The sequence below is a fragment of the Danio aesculapii genome, chromosome 15, assembly GCF_903798145.1.
Source record: "Danio aesculapii chromosome 15, fDanAes4.1, whole genome shotgun sequence".
NCBI lineage: Eukaryota > Metazoa > Chordata > Actinopteri > Cypriniformes > Danionidae > Danio > Danio aesculapii.
The window spans coordinates 23,203,798-23,221,314 of NC_079449.1; the positions used below are offsets into that span (position 1 = coordinate 23,203,798).

General features: G+C 33.0%; 2 protein-coding genes across 3 annotated transcripts in view; both read right to left on the bottom strand.

Moving 5' to 3' along the window:
- The window catches only part of pak4 (p21 protein (Cdc42/Rac)-activated kinase 4), a 29,079-nt gene extending 24,932 nt beyond the window's left edge, over positions 1 to 4,147 (bottom strand). The window contains exon 1 of the mRNA XM_056473302.1: positions 3,998 to 4,147. The gene's annotated coding sequence lies outside the window, so the exon portion shown is untranslated. The remainder of the gene's footprint in view (positions 1 to 3,997) is intronic.
- Positions 4,148 to 7,103: 2,956 nt separating this feature from the next.
- Positions 7,104 to 16,758, bottom strand: aifm4 (apoptosis inducing factor mitochondria associated 4). Of its 2 annotated transcripts, XM_056473588.1 has the most exons (20): positions 16,672 to 16,758; positions 16,248 to 16,294; positions 16,032 to 16,110; positions 15,527 to 15,636; positions 15,174 to 15,283; positions 14,245 to 14,289; positions 14,073 to 14,148; positions 12,699 to 12,811; positions 12,474 to 12,560; positions 12,282 to 12,373; positions 11,415 to 11,545; positions 11,217 to 11,332; positions 11,069 to 11,140; positions 10,547 to 10,610; positions 10,256 to 10,332; positions 10,064 to 10,181; positions 9,693 to 9,791; positions 8,311 to 8,386; positions 7,330 to 7,434; positions 7,104 to 7,194 (listed from the first exon to the last, which is right to left on the bottom strand). In XM_056473588.1, the coding sequence occupies exons 3-20, from the start codon at positions 16,097 to 16,099 to the stop codon at positions 7,161 to 7,163; spliced, it is 1,593 nt and encodes a 530-aa protein (XP_056329563.1). In that variant the 5' UTR covers positions 16,100 to 16,110; positions 16,248 to 16,294; positions 16,672 to 16,758; the 3' UTR covers positions 7,104 to 7,160. The 2 variants fall into 2 exon arrangements, with proteins under 2 accessions (XP_056329563.1, XP_056329564.1); XM_056473589.1 differs by lacking the exon at positions 16,248 to 16,294.
- Between the last annotated feature and the right edge of the window lie 759 nt (positions 16,759 to 17,517).

Genomic DNA, 17,517 nt, shown 5'->3' on the forward strand with positions numbered 1-17,517 from the left:
CTTATCCAAGGTTATCATACCGTCAAAATCATATACCGGCCCATGCCTATAATGCTTATTTATTTACACCAGATAGTCCAATTAAATCCTGGTCTTAGGAAGTGTACCTTTGTTTTTGTGATACTGTGGCAAAAAAAATATTGGTTATTAAAAAGACTGCACTGAAAAGTCTTGATTATGCAATCAGAAAACGGCTGAATTTCCTCGAACACCTCGATTTCCTCAAACTCTCAACCTCAGAGAAGCCTTTTCCATTAAAGATCGTTAGAAATTTAGGTCAGTGTCATTCATGAGCAACACGCTCTAACCAAAGTGATAACATACCAAACAGAGCTTCGGAAAGACAAAGGCAAATGCTTAAGTAAGCAGTAGCATGGGAGATTGCACATTATGAGTGACCCTGTCCGGCACTCAAGTATTTAAGGAATGTTTGGAGTGCCCGGTACAGACTGCACCCCTGTCTGAATCTCCCATCCCACCTCCTCAAAGCACACACATATGCTGACAAACCCACCCTGCTGGAAATAAGTACAGGTACAAAGAAAGTGAAACAACAACAAATGAGGAAAAATATGAGAGGATAGATCAACCAAAAACAAAAAGTTCTATCAACCTTTACTCATCATTCACTCGTCACAATCCTGTTTGAATTTCTTTCCTGTCGAACACCAAAGACAATATTTTAAAGAATGTCAGAAATCGTTAGCCATTGACTTCTGTTGTATTTTCCAGCATTCTTTGAAATATCTTTTGTGTTTAAAAAAAGTTTGAAACCATTTAAGAGAGAGTAAATCACTTGTAATAGTAGTAGTTTACCATCTCAAAGATAATGCAACAAATCAAGATAATGCAAGTAAATCACTTGTAACAGTAGTAGTTTAACATCACAAAGATAATGCAACATTCTAAAAGGTTTACTTTGCACACATACTTGTACAACAACAGATAAAGAAAATATGTTTGACGGTGATCTCAAATAGTCGTCAGATAAGAGCACATTTAACCCTATAAAGCCTATGTGAATAACAATAATAAGCTGTGGACATTTTTACTCTATATTGATCCAAAAGCCAATCACAGAGCAGAAATGTGCAACAATGGGAATCTAGAGTGTGTTGATATTAGAGATGCACCGAATTTTTGGCCATTGAACATTTATCGGCTGAAAATATTATGCCACTTAATGGACCCACCTATTTTCGTGGCTTCAGTCATTGTTGGGGTACACTTAAATATAAAGGCAATAACAACTTATTTGGAAATATATATGGTTGTTTCATATGGAAAAGATTGCAGTTTTGCCATAATGCCCAGCCCTACATACAATTTATTAAACATGATCATTTTTTTTTAATTCTTAACTGATTTTATATAAACAAAGATTAACATCAACTTTATTTTAGGGCTGCACAATTTACGGTTTGAGCATAGATACCGTGATGTGTGCATTTGCAATAGACTGTATTCAATTTGCAATGTGGAGTGAGGGTTGTAGTTGTTGACCACCACAGTTGAAAAACACATGATTTAAGGTTACACTTTGCAGTGACTCCACAATGTTACCTAAAATATTTTATTTGCATGCTTTTTAATGCCCATGTAAGCATTTTAAGAATGTTTCAAAATTTAACTTTTGTAACTTAAGGCTACTTGTATTTATGTCTATACAATGAAGACTATCCAGAGTTATTTTATATTTGACTATTCAATTTGTGTAACTGAAAACTGCTAGATTCCAAGAAAACTATAAAACACTGTTTGTTTAATTTTTAATTTAATGAACTGAAGTAAATTATAGTGATAATACTATAGTTACCACACCTCATGACAGTTAGAAGAATTATAAAGACATTTGAGAAATTTGTGTATTTTTGTAAATGGTACAATTAGGCCAGTCACAATAAGAAATTTTTGTTGTGTAATATATTGTCTCAGAAATTTTTGCAATAAGCAATATTTTTGTCATTTTGAGATAATTTTACATCTCTGATTATATAATGATTCTATTACAGGATAATAATGGCCATAAACACTTTAAAATACTTCAGTTTATTTAGATTTCTATAATTTGATGTTAACAAATGAAATATCCTATTATATATGCTATTAAAAGTCATATTAGGTAAATGCCTAATTATAAACGTCAACACCGGTGAAGTAGAACGTAAATGTCATTGTAAAATTTTAATGTTATTTGTGAATTTGTAAATATATATTCCAATGACAAAAATTATTGAGGTCGTCTCCAAGCATTGCAAAAGTCGTCGATATATTGATTATTGACACCCTAGGTAGAATGCCTGTCTGATTAATTGTAATTTTGAGTGAATTAAAAAATTATATGTGTATTATGTGTATTTTTGTGCTATCATTTGAATCGACAAAATCTTTGAAATAACAAAAAATTTATAAATAAATAATGTCTTTCAGTATTAGTTATATGTGAATTGCAATGGGGTTGTGATAATAATAAATAATGTATAAATAAAGATGAACAACATTAGCTTTGTTATTTAAATTAAAAGATGAACATTTCCTGGACCGAAACAACTTCAGCTATGCATTTCCTGACCACTTTGCTAGATTAATTATATCAAGACATGTCTCGGGTATATTTGTGTATACACGTGCGCATTTATATGGGGAAAAACGGATAGAAAACCGGTCTAATTATGCAACTAATTAATAATTAGTCATTTTGTGTGAATAAAATTACAATTATAATTTTAGTTTTATCCTAATGTTTATTGTGCATGTTTTACAATCTTTAACAAAAAAATAAAAATAAATGTATAAATGTCATTCACATAATATGCATTTTATACAAGAGTCTACAATATAAATAAATTATTTACATTAGAAAAATACTTTTCTGTTTTGACTATTTACAAAAAAATATTTACAACTAACTGCATGTTTTTCCTCCTTAATTTGAGCTCTACATTCTTAATGCATCTAATATGATACAAAACCTTGCTTTCATCTCATTATTATTACAATATATCATATTATTTAGATATGTACTGCTTTACATGTTAAAGGTCAAACCAGACAAGTTTCTCTAATGCAAATGGGTTTAAAATTATTAAACATTGTTTACAACCTTTAGAGGAAGCTCTTTACATGATGTAAACAATGACTCTCTCCTCATGCGACATGCAGTGAATCAACCAGGATCGATACTACAGGTGCAACCAAATACTGCCTGCTCAAAACCATCGATACCAAACACTGAAAGACTACAAGATAGCGATTTTTATACAAGTTATACGTTATTGAAAATGGAAAATGTTTAGCTGATAAAGGTATACCTGGCAACTTTAATATGAGATTTTATACAAAATAGGCTTAGATTATGAAAAGCATCTTGGATACTGTATCTGTATGGACAGTGTCAGCATCACGACTTCTATCAGTCCAGTTACAAAATCGCTCCCATATTTGAGTATTAACGTGACAAACTCGAACAGATCAACAAATGAATCATTTGATTTATTTCATGCGTATTTTGTTACTGGCTGCTCGATTAACTCCACCTATAACGCATGATGACTTTAGCCAAACTTTCAAGTAGTTTTAGACTCTTACTGACATTAATAAATTAATGAACTTCTTCCTTTAAACGCGACAATTTAGGAGCAGCTCACAAATATGTCTTTTGATTCGAGTCTTAAAAGAAAAGAGCAGCTGTAACGTTAAATGATAACGTTAGTAATAATCGCGAACTACCGTAAATCATTCCTCCATAAAACTTTAAACAGATATTACACGATTTCGGTGACATTACAAACAAAGGAACTTTTACATTAAGTATATTTCATGACTTAAGTTAATGTTTTGACACTCAGCAGCCCAAGCTACTCAGCTAGCTTTGAGGAATTAGCTAAATTAGCACGACGACCAAACTCACCGAAACTCCAGCCTGACACAAAAACAACCTGCGCCGACACACAAACAACTCGCGCTTGAAACGTAAACAGCTTTAAAGAAGTCCTACCTGTAGTGAGAAGTGCGCCTGTTGAGGAATAAACTTCATATGGTCGGTGAAGTTTCTAGAGTGTAAAGTTAGCTTAAACGGGCTAAGTGCGCGTTTCAGTCAGTGAAGCCCTCATGAGCGCGCTGCTCGTGCTCTCTGTGTCTGCGCCATATTCACACCAAAACTTCATCCGGGGAACTGACTGCCCAGCACTGCCCCCAGCAGGCCCTGACACTCCATATATGTTAGAGATACAATACTGTAATCTACTGTATACATTACACCAGGGGCTTTCAGTCATTTATTTGCCACTGACCTCCAAATATCATCCTCGTACGAAGGATTCCTTCCTAAAATGTGGCAGGTATCATTTTCACCTGAAAAAATACTATAGTAAACTATTGTAAATAAATACTACAGTGTCTTTGAACCATACTGCTGTATTTTATAGTATTTAAAACTCTTTGTTATTGAAGGTAACAACATACTATAGACTATTATGCTTTCTATTTTTCACTTTAGACTTTTTTTTATTTTATACCCTATATTTGTAGAAAACAACAGTATTGGGTCATTTGTTTTTATTACTATAGTTGTTGTGTTACCATTGCAACCATATAATAATCACAACATATTAATTAAAGTACTTTACTATAATATGGTTCAAAAGCTCTGTAATATTTACTATAATTGTTTTTTTTTTTCATATGGATAGTTTCTTGTGTAAAGACCAAATTTATACTGAGAGGATATACTTTTATGAATGATCTTAAATAATAATAAAAATCTTAAATCTTAAATAAAAATAATATAAAAGATTATAATTTATTATATGTTATATAATATTTAATAACAATTTCTATTACATTATAAATTCTTATCCATATTAAATTTAATCATTATTTTTTTTGTATCTCATCTATTTAATTCAAATTTAGTTTGTTTGAATCTCAAAAACATTGTTTATATATATATATATATATATATATATATATATATATATATATATATATATATATATATATATATATATATATATATATATATATATTACACTACCTGACAAAAGTCTTGTCCTTGATCCCAAATAAGAACATGACTTCTAGTTCATCAGTGATCATATGGAAAAGTCTCAGAAGGTAGATTTTTCAGATGAATCATCTGTTGAACTGCATCCCAATCATCACAAACACTGCAGAAGACCTATTGGAGTATGCCTGGACCCAAGATTCTCACAGTGATCAGTCAAGTTTGATGAAGGAAAAATCATGGTTTGGGGTTACATTCAGTATGGGGGCGTGCGTTCTTCACCAGGATAGCACTCCTTCTCATACTTCAGCCTCCACCTCAAAGTTCCTGAAAGCAAAGAAGGTCAAGGTGCTCTAGGATTGGCCAGCCCAGTCACCAGATAGAACATTATTGAGTATGTCTGGGGTAAGATGGAGGAGGCATTGAAGATGAATCCTAAGAATCTTAATGAACTCTGGGAGTCCTGCAAGAGTGCTTTTTCTTTGCCATTCCAGATGACTTTATTAAGTTATTTAAGTCATTGCAGAGATGTGTGGATGCAGTCCTCCAAGCTCATGGGAGTCATACACAATATTAAATCTTTTTCCACTGCAGCATGACTTTATATTCTTTTTTTATAATTATTTTTTCAGGGTTTTCACCTTTAATAGATAGGAAAGTGTAGAGTATTGACAAGAAAGCATGGGGAGCAGAGAGAGGGGAAGGATCAGCATAGGACCGCAAGGTGGGAATCAAACTCGGGTCACCGTAAGCAACGGAGTGCATGTGTCGATGACTTTATATTCTATATTGTACATTATTTCTGTTAAGTGACAAGACTTTTGTCTCAGCAAAGTCAGACCTTACTGTTCTAATTAAATAATTAAAAATCAAGGCATTATCATATTTTATTTTGGTAAAATAAGCATAATCTAGAGGCCTTTGCCTTTACTTCTGATACCAAATGTTGTTTCTAAAGCTTGGATAGACGACAAGACTTGTAGTGTGTATATATATATATATATATATATATATATATATATATATATATATATATATATATATATAAAACAATTTTTTTATTATTCTATAAACATATAATACACAAATTTACAGAAAACTGGAATGTGTGGATTTATTTTATTTGTATAATATTATACATAAAAACTCTTCTCTTCTTGTGATAATTGGGAAATTAAGAAAACAAATAAAAACGTGCAGATTGTGTTGAATTCAATTTGATAAGAGAATTTTATTTATTTTGGGACGAGTATTTAGACACCTTTTTCATGTAAACATGTACAATAAGGGTTTAGTTTGCTTTCATTAGGTAATTATGAACTGACAACAAAAATACTTCTATAGAATATATTAAATTCATTCATTCATTTTCCTTCGGCTTAGTCTCTTTTCAGAGGTCGCCACAGCGGAATAAACCGACAATTCAAGCATATGTTTTACGCAGCAGATATCCTTCCAGCCACAACCCATTACTGGGAAACACCCATACACTCTTACATTCTCACACACACACACACACTCATACACTACAGCCAATTTTGTTTACCCAATTCATCTATAGTGCATGTCTTTGGATTGTGGGGGAAACCAGAGCACACGGAGGACACCCACACGAACATGGAGAGAACATGCAAACTTCACACAGAAATGCCAACTGGCCCAGCCGGGAGTCAAACCAGCGACCTTCTTGCTGTGAGGCGACAGTGCTATCCACTGAACCAGCGTGCGACCTCTATAATAAATTCTTTATAATATAATCCATATTTGTGAACTTTAATGCTCTGTGAACCAACATAAACAATTTAATTAAACACACAGTATCATTTTACTCTAAACTTTGTAACTAAATTAAATATATTTAACCAACTAAACTAATGAAAAGGCATATTATATATTTTATTAAGTAAAAAAAGTCTTGTTATTTAGTAACTGATGACATAGTAAGAGTTGCAGCTGTTCTTCAGCTCTTTCTAAAAATTGCTCCACCAGAAAACTTTATTCTTTACAGGGAGAAAACATTTATACAAAAAACTAGCATGAAAGATAGAACAAAACTTACAGGCAATAATTAAGCTATAGGCAAGACCGTCAAAAAATGACAGATGAACAAACTTTAATCAATAAAATCATGGAGGTAAGTGTGATCAAAGCACTTTCATGGGAGCTGCAACCAGCTGAGGTCATCAGATCTGTGAAAGCAGAATAAAAAATCTGGTATATTCTGGTGACTTTTGAAATGCATGCAAATTAATTCACCAATTTGGATGAATAGATCTGGCTTATTGATGCAAAGAGTTGTTGGTTTGTAACATATTGATACTCACTGTGCCTGCGCCTTAGTGATCCTCTTCCCCATGAATAACATTTCTGCCAACCTTGCAACAGCAGGGTCAAAGTTCAAGCTGCCAGCTGCAACAACTTCTTCATCCCTGGATCATGAGGTAAACAGTGATGAATGAAGACAGATACTAAATTCGACATTTGTAGTATTTTGTGTACTTTTAATCCCAATGTATACTTTTACATGTGCATGGTGTAATTACAACAACAGAAAAGATGTATGCTAGGACGATTAACCCATATCCAATGATCCATTTCACCAAAAACTTTGTATGTAAAAAATTATGAGGATTTATGTAGAGTTTTATAGCAGCTTTAAACTTTTATTTCAGGTTTTTAATGGTAAGAATAAGAATATAATAGGAGTATAATACATATTATAAGTATAATAAGAATCCCTTTTTTGGTAAACAAAGCTACAGAAGGTCTCTCATGATATAATACATCCATTTAAAGACAGAAAATATTACTTTACAAACTGTATTGTACATAAATCATCTAAATATTTGCATATTCTTCAATTGTATATAATGAAAATAAACCTTCTTTCTTCTGTTGAACACAAAACAAGATATTCTGAAAAATGTTGCATAGAAAATGTTGCATTGGCATCCACAGGAGAAACTAAAAATATTATGGATATTAATGGCTGTTTTTTTTCTAACATTCTTCAGAAAATCTTTGTTCAACAAAAGAACTAATGGCAGATGAGAGAATGATGAAGGAATATTTATTTTTGGTTTAACTATCTCTTTAAACTGCAGCCTGATTCAGTGTTGACACCTTCTGGACAAATTAAATAGTGCAAAAACAATTCAAAGCCTATGCGCAAGCTGTGGGTGGTGTGTGTACACTAAAGTATGCATATACTATTCTGGTGACATAATTTGTCATGCTCACTACAGGTGGACCCTAGGGTGCACATATAAAAAGTCAAGTGATGTCTTATTGAACCATTAGCTTACTTGATATAAAATGCCAAGAATTTTCTTTCCTCTGTACTTCCTTTGAAAACAATCTCAGTGTATCCTTCTCCATAGCCTAAGAATAAAAATAGATATATTTAAAAATATATATTTTATTATAGTTTTTGCAGACAAAGAAAAACAAGGAACAGATAAACAAACCCATCATTAAACAATAATCGGTGCAAAATGTAAAACAAAGCATGAAACCAGGGAAAATGGAACATACAAGACATATACGACCTACAAAAGACACAGCAATGGATGTAAAGAGAAAGAGAGAAAAAAACAACAACTTACAAATCTTCAGAAATTAAACAACACTATTAATCTTTATGGTGTTTTAGGGAAAAAAGACTGGATCCCACATTTTATAAAAGTTTGTTTCCAGAAGTGGTATATCTAATTCTTTCCAACTGTAAAGTGGAGGTGAGTCCAAGAAGCCAGTCAGAAAAAAAAGAGGCCTAACTTTGTTTTCCAGAAACAAAGTATAACTATGATCATGCCATGCTGAACAGGTAACTGTACATTTCGGTTGAGAGTCTCCAGAACATCTGACCAGCCAAAAATTGCTATCATTGGGTCAGGGAGTAAAACACAATTGTAAACGTTGGCAAAAAATAGAAAAATGTCTAACCAAAAACTCTGAATTTGAACACAGGATCAGAAAAGATGTGCTAAGGTACCCTCAGCGGCTTTACATTTGTTGCATGTTGGGAAAACCGAGGGAAAGAATTTACTAAGCTTTGTTATAGAATAGTGAAGTCTGTGTAATACTTTGTACTGAATAAGATTGTGTCTAGAATTTATAGAACATGAATTACAGTAGAAGTCAGAATTATTAGCCAACCTGATTTATTAGCCCCCATGTTTATTTTTTTACCCAATATTTGTTTAATGGAGAGAAGGTTTTTTTAACTAATTTTAATAGTTTTAATAACTCATTTCTAATAATTGATTTATTTTACCTTTGCTATGATAACAGTACATAATATTTTACTAGATATGTTTCAAGACACTTCTATACAGCTTAAAGTGACATTTAAAGGCTTAACTAGGTTAATTAGGTTAACTAGGCAGGTTAGGGTAAATAGGAAAGTTATTGTATAACGATGGTTTGTTCTGTAGACTATCCAGAATTTTTTTTTTTTTTTAATTAAAAACTACTTTTATTTTAGCCAAAATAAAACAAATAAGACTTTCTCCAGAAGAAAAAATATTATCAGACATACTGTGAAAATTTCCTTGCTCTGTTAAACGTCATTTGGAAAATATTTTAAAAAGAAAAAAAAATTAAAAGGGGAGCTAATAATTCTGACCTCAACTGTATACATCATGTTTAATTATTTAAAAAAAATAAAAATGTATCTAGGAATGGTCACCTGTGTACCGAATACTTTTTCCCAACAGCATGGTCCAGAAGTAAGGCACAGTGTTTATCTCAACCTGTCGATTCAACATGCTTAAGCCTGCGATTCGTCCTGTGGAGAAACACAAACACATAAAGTAATTTAGACAGTACGACACAAACTCTAATGTTCAACAGTCTGAAGTCTATAAATGTTTTCAACAATTTTTCAAAAATTTTTTATTAATTTGATGAACACTACAGTACAACACTGATCTACTGTTACAACTTAGAACAAAGTTTTCTATTTTGATAAGGTTTGAAATGTCATTTATTCCTATGTTAGCACAGCAGGATATTTTGCAATAGATTTAACACCTGAAATTGTTATTATATGATGCTTACCATGAGCTTGTGCTAATTGCCAATGTCCAATATTGACTGTCTTATGTCCGACCAAAGCAAGTGGAAAAGACACCACATCTCCAGCAGCAAAGACATCAGGAATGTTGGTTTTCATGAACTGAAAAACAAAGACGTCATTAAAAAAACTGTTCGGTTGTTTGGGTTCACTCTATTTGATGTGACGGCTGCTACCTTGTCAACAACAACAGCTTTGCGTGAATCAATTTCCACCAGTGTTTTCTTAAGGAAATCAGAGTTGGGAATGACACCTTCAAAAACAATATATTTAGGATATCAAAGTTGGGAATGACACCTACAAAAACAATATATTTAGGATATCAAAGTTGGGAATGACACCTACAAAAACAATATATTTAGGATATCAAAGTTGGGAATGACACCTTTGAAAACAATAAATGTATGAAACTTTTGGTTTAAGTGACAACAACAAAACTGCAAATAAAAAGTTGTTTTTGTACATACCAATGCCCACAATTATAATATCCGCTGGAAGGACTTCACCGTTTTTCAGAACAACTTCCTTGACCTAAACAATTGTGTTAGAGAGTTTACAATACACTGACTTCAGTTCTATGATAATTTAGTAATAATATGTTTCTAAATGTTATTAACAGACGACGCAGTGGCGCAGTAGGTAGTGCTGTCGCCTCACAGCAAGAAGGTCGCTGGTTCGAGCCTCAGTTGGCGTTTCTGTGTGGAGTTTGCATGTTCTCCCTGCGTTCACGTGGGTTTCCTCCGGGTGCTCAGGTTTCCCCCACAGTCATGTGGTACAGGTGAATTGGGTAGGCTAAATTGTCCGTAGTGTATGAGTGTGAATAAGTGTGAATGAGTGGATATGGTTGTTTCCCAGAGATGGGTTGCGGCTGGAAGGGCATGCGTAAAAAACGTGTCGCCACAGCGGTTCATTCTGCTGTGGCGACCCCGGATTAATAAAGGGACTAAGCGAAAAGAAAATGAATGAATGTTAGTAATATATTACAGTACCTTTCCATTTTCACCTCGAATTTCAGTCATACCGTTACTTGTGTAGAACTTCACATTTTTCTCCTCCAGCATCTGTAACAGAAGACAGATAACTTGAAATTAATAACAGAAAGCTGAAAAGTAGGCAAACACACCAACGCTTACTGACCTGCATCGTCATTTTTCCAATGTCTGATCCCAGTGATGCCTGGAAAGGAAACTTGCTGCTTCCGATAACAGTGACACTGGCTGCCTTGTCAGAGAGATAAGCAGCAACCTCCATTCCTAAAAAACAATGTAAAATCATCATACAGTAATACTATGAATGTCATGATATAATGATCTCTTCCATCTGTTATTGGTTTACCTATAAATGAAGTTCCAACAATGACAGCCTTTTTGCCCGCACTTATTTGATGGATTTCTGAGGCATCCTCATAGGTCTGCAGCAGTTTTATATTTTCTAGCTCAGCACCAGGACACTGCAGAGGTCTGGCTCTAAAAAGAAAAATAAACTGGTCACCATCAAATGTGCATCTAGAAGAAACAGTGTAGGGTACTGGAAGTATTAAGGAAACCTCTGCAAATTTACAAACGGGATTCAAGATGACGTACAACCATTTAAAAGATTCACCGACCTCTTTTTCTTTGTTTTTAAGTTCATTTCCAGACTTAAAACCGGCAAACTCATCAAAATTGAGCACATTATGTTTGATAGAGACACCCTTGTTATACAATGTACTCACAATTTGTGGTAAGCATTTCATATTCACTGTGTATGACAATTACAATTTGAATGAGCATTAAAATAAGCAAAAAGCATATTTTTTGCCACAGAATAAAGAAATAGTAATAGACTTTGACTTTTGATCTTGGAATTGCACCATGCAAACTCATGGTTTTTAGCTATTAATGCAGAAACATACATAAAATTGCAAGAACAAGGTCAGAATAACAATAAAAACAGTCAAAATAGGCAGATATAACCTGTAATTTTTGTGTTTCTACTTGCAATTTTTCTGAATTGTGAGATATAAACAAACGTGAGTTATAAAATCCAATTCTGAAAGAAAAAAAGCTTTTTTCTAACAATATTTCTTGAGAAATATTGTAAAAATCATAGTTTCAGCTAAAAATCTTAGTCACTTGTATCTTTTATGGCCATGGAGTGAATAAATCAACTTTAACTTTGATTTAATGAGACATTTATCTATAGTTAACATTATAATCTGACCTGCCACCTGTAGAAATCAAGAGCTGATCATAGTTTTGTATGGTGCCATCCTGGAAAGTCACTGTTTTAGCATCTGTGTCCACAGATTTTACCTGCCAGTGACAAATTATTAGTAAAATCCACCAGTAAATACAATACATGTGATTTCAGAAAAACAAATAAAAGATACTGTATACATAAAAAAAAACTTACCTCTTTTTTAGTCCACACTTCAATTCCATGTTGTTGAAGGAAATCACTTTGTCGTAGCAGCACCTTTTCAATTTCAATATTCATTGCCTGCAAGCGTATATAAAGAACAGCTTTATTAACATTAAGCACATAACTCAAATAGTCCAATAAGACAACGTTCAATAAGAGTTCAAAAAGACAATGAGGAGCCATTAAAAACATATAATCTGGGCTGTGGATTCAAACCTTGCTAAGTTTGGTTTTATCCAGAGGCAGCTGTTCATCTTTGGTAACCATTATAATTCTCCCACCATAATCATTCTGACGGAGGGTTTCTGCACACTGCAATGAAGCCGGGCCTATGAAAACAAAAACACACACGATGCATTGCCTACCATACACAAGAGACAAGAGCAGATGTCTATATACGTTCTTATGCCATAACTTAGTATTTTAAATAATTTGTCAAAGTGGTAATATTAAAATAACTTATTTTGTGTTCAACAGAAGAAAGAAACTCATAAAGGTTTGGAAGAGTGAGTAAATGACGACAGAATTTCCTTTTTTGAGTGAAATATACCTATAAATTAACCTAAGACTAGTTTGTAACTCTAGAGGTTAATAGATTAATATGCATGCTTATTATGGAAGATTATTTTAGTTGGAGATACTTTTCACAGTTTATCATACAGGTTATTTACTACTCCACAGCAAAGATTAGACATGGGCCGTTATAAGATTGTGACGGTTTAATAACCTTGGATAAAAATATCACGGTTTCACGGTATAATGGTATTGTGAATACTGCTCTAAAATATATATTCTTTTTAATGTCAGGGTAAAAAACTAAAACATTTTTCCCCTTTGAATACAATATATTTTATTATTATTATTCATTCATTCATTCATTTTCTTTTCGGCCAAGTCCCTTTATTACTCTGGGGTCGCCACAGCGGAATGAAACGCCAACTTATCCAGCATTTGTTTTATGCAGCGGATGCCTTTCCAGCTGCAACCCATCACTGGGAAATATTATTATTATTATTATTATTGAAAGATTTATAATATTTTGGAGCAGTAACATGTCAGGCTAAATAATTAAAATTAATCATTCTGCTGTCTTCATTAGTTTCAAAAACACAGATTTTTTTTCCAATTTAAAATGGCATTTTTGGATATTTTTTCAGCTGAAGATACTGTTGTCCTAAAAAACAAAACAAAAAAAATGTAAATTAAAAAAAACGTGCACATACCTTAGGAACGGTATTAAAGAAAATTTTGGCGGTTTTAAAACCTTGACTTTTCCAAACCGCGGTGTACCTTGAAAACAGTTATCATCCCATGCCAAGCAGGGATTAACAGAACATATCTAAAATACACAAGCATTAAGCTCGCTACAGTTATTCAGTATAATACACAACAAAGTTTGGAAGACGGATTTATCTTGTACAATACATTGAATTTATTTTGATCAAAAAAAGCTTTACAGCAGCTGACTGAGCTCCTTCAGTACATTGCAAAACCTCTAGGGGGCGATGAATACCACAAAATGAAGTATAAGATGAACTGTGCACATAATAAACATTGAACATAAAAAGTTTGTTTCGATCAAATCCTTACCTCCTCCAATCAAAACAACTGTGTGATTGACTCCAGGCACTCGACTGCTCATTTTCTTAATGCGCTTCTTCAGGTTCTAAAAAGAGCATATTAGACATAAAGTTTCATGAAATGCTCTTCAAAAGCAACCAATCTTGTGCTGAACCTTAAATGGCAATAGAATGAGACTAACCTTTTGATCACTGGTCACGTAGACTTTACCACCCTCAACCTTGACCTTAACATGACAGGACAAGAAAAAAAGTTTCATTCTTGATATACTCTATGGTGAATGTGAGGCGCAATGTGAATGTATAATAAGCATATGACACAACATGAATACTTGTTTTATTAAAGGAATAGTTTACCCACAAATTAAAATGCACAGGTAATTTACACATCCTTAGATATTTCTGTGGACTTAAGGTAATGTAAATTCAAACAATTTATTTACATTTACATTAATGCATCAAGAGCCACATTCAATTGTAGCGGGGGTGGATTTAGTGATTTGGGAGCTGTAAGCAATTCCAGCCATGGGGCCCAAAAGTTCTAAAATGCACCTTTTGTACTTTAATTTAGTTTAAATTTATTTATTTTGCAGGTTTTTTTTTTCTCATGTCACTCAGTCACTCCTTTTCGACATTTTGTCTTAATGCAAAATAACAATAACAACATGTAAAGCATCTTGTAAACCTTTTTAAATGATTTGTTTTCTCAAAATGAATTCACAACTAAAAATTATATATAAACAATTTCGTTTTTAAAACTAAATCTTTACCCAATTTGACTGCTGGACTTCTCCATGATTGAGGGTGGGGGATACATTTGATGTAATAAACATTAAACTTTTATTTTTTTACACCCTCGTCACACAAATTATGTTAGAAAATGATGTTATATATAATTTACAGGTACAATTTATTTTTCTAGGTAATTATTTGGGGGCCCTCAGATTACCTTGGGTCCTAAGTTGCCATTTATTTTTCTTTGGTTAAATCCACCCCTGCATAATAGAACATTTCACCTACATATCATATGGTTGAAGGGTGAGTTATTAACAGTAAACTTTAATTTCTGGGTCGACCACAGCTACTTTTAATCCATTATCACTTAACATACTTTAAATTTAGGCAGACAATCCAGGCCAGGAAATTCTTCAATATCTCCAGTTTTAGTATTGAAACACGCTCCATGAAATGGGCACCGAACTCGATCTCCAATCAACGTACCTACAATCATAACACTACTTTTATGATTGTTAAATACACAATGTCATTCACTCTTCACTCAATTCAAAAAGTAAAGTGAGAAAGAAAAAAGGCAAAGCAACCTGATAGCTCATTAATAATCCCACAGGTAAAGGGTGAATGGTGAATTAAAAACCTGTTTTCTCTGTACCTTACAGTCCTAAGTAAACAAATTTTTTTGTTCTGCTTGTGACAGCTTGTGTGATTAATAAGACTACACCCTACCTTTGATAAGTGGAGCACCATAATGAGAGCAAAGACCACCGACAGCAGTAAATTCTCCATTATTGCGCACCAACAGGATTTTATTCTCATCCACCAGAACCTGCTTCATTCTGTAAGATGAACACAGGTAACAATGAATCAATTAAAAAGGAGACAGTATTTAATGGCATTGATGGATCTTTTGACATAGAAAGAACATGTCCATTCTACAAAGGTTTATATAAAGTTGGAAAAATAGTATTATTATTATTATTATTAAAATTATTCTTATAGTTCTCAAAGTGTTGATTGTCATTGACTTGCATTTGTTCAACTGATAAAAAGTGAGTAAATTAGGCATTAATGTAATTAATTCATTTTAATTAATTTATTAATTTTTTATGATTTTGTTCGATGAATTATCAATAAACTAATATAAAGTTTATTATCTGCTTAGAGTATATTAGTCTATAGTTAATTACAAGAATCCTGTAATAAAAGATGTAAAATAAAAGTCCCCTCTTACTGTCCATCCTGCAGATCGGACTCTAAACACACCATCTCCGTGACCTCTTCACAGTGTTTTGCCTCCATTGGTTTATAAACTGTTGACATACAATGAAGAAATACAAAGTTGACAATGTTTGTCTCCAACAGATGTATTTCAGACAACACCGAGGAGGCTATTAGCCTACGATTACAGCAAAGCATGTCTAGTCAAACCACTCTCAATGATGTTTACCTTATAGTAAATTGGAGAAATATGATTTAACTTGACACTTGGGGTATCTGTAAAACAAGATGGGGATTAAACGATCCAAAATATAAACGCAAGATTAAAACACTAATTGGTATTTTATAAAGTAGACGCTTTGTAAAGTCACATGTGTAGCAGATTATTGAAACAAAACACATTGAGCTCAGATGAATGGTAACTGTGTTTCTTTACACTGTCAACCATGGTAACCTAAATAACTTTGCAACACTAGCCATATTTAACCATGATATTTGTAGTAAAACTGTAGTGGCTCAAATAGAAGTAAATGCGCCCAAAACATGTTTACATAAGCCTACTGTTCAAAATACAGTGTTCATTTTCGTAAACGATATGCTACTTTTCCCCTTCTTTTACTTATTATGTCCCTACAATTTCCCTAACCTCTTACCTGTCCAGATAAAATCATCCGGTTGTCAAACTGCTGCCAGTCGGTTTGTTTGCAGCCCATTGAGGATAACTAGTTGTGAAACCAGCTCATCATGACACAGCAGCAGCGGCGGCTCTCAGCCAATCAGCGCGCGCGACGGTTTTAATGTAAAGAGCTCTGTAAAGTGATTCCTCTCTTTTGTTTCTGGTGTGCATTGTTAATAATATCTTGTTTTAAAAGAAAAGTATTCGAAGATTGCTACTCCTTTTGTAAGATTATAATTAGTTCATTTATGTGTGCAAACAAATATGACAATGTTAGTTTTAAAATACTTAACAGGTTGAAATGCTTTAATACAATTTAATTATTTAGCTATTTTATGTATTAAACATTCTTTTTTTCCTTAAAATCACTATTGCCTACTTTGTAATTAATTTACCTGTAACATATAATAAGTTATTAACTTAGTAATTAAATCTAAAAGTGATTTAAAAAATCATTACCTAAAATGTGTAGGTTAACTACACTTCCTAGCATGTAGCAGTTCAATTCATCTTTATTTCTATTGCACTTTTACTGTGTATATTGTGTCAAAGCAGCTCAACATTGTGGTGTCTGGATAGTTTAATGACATTAATTGTAAAAGACACAAAACTTTACACACATATTTGGATATTCCTATGATTGAAATACAGTTATAAGCAATGAGAAGAGACACTTTCGACAGAGAGTTCGAAGAGGTCAAGGATGATGTACTGAAGTGGGTCAGCTTCCTGCTGACAATAAAGGAAGAAATGGTCCAGAAGACACTTCTAACCAACTATTACAACCGAAAGCTTGGGAGCGTTATCTTCAGAGGAAAATATT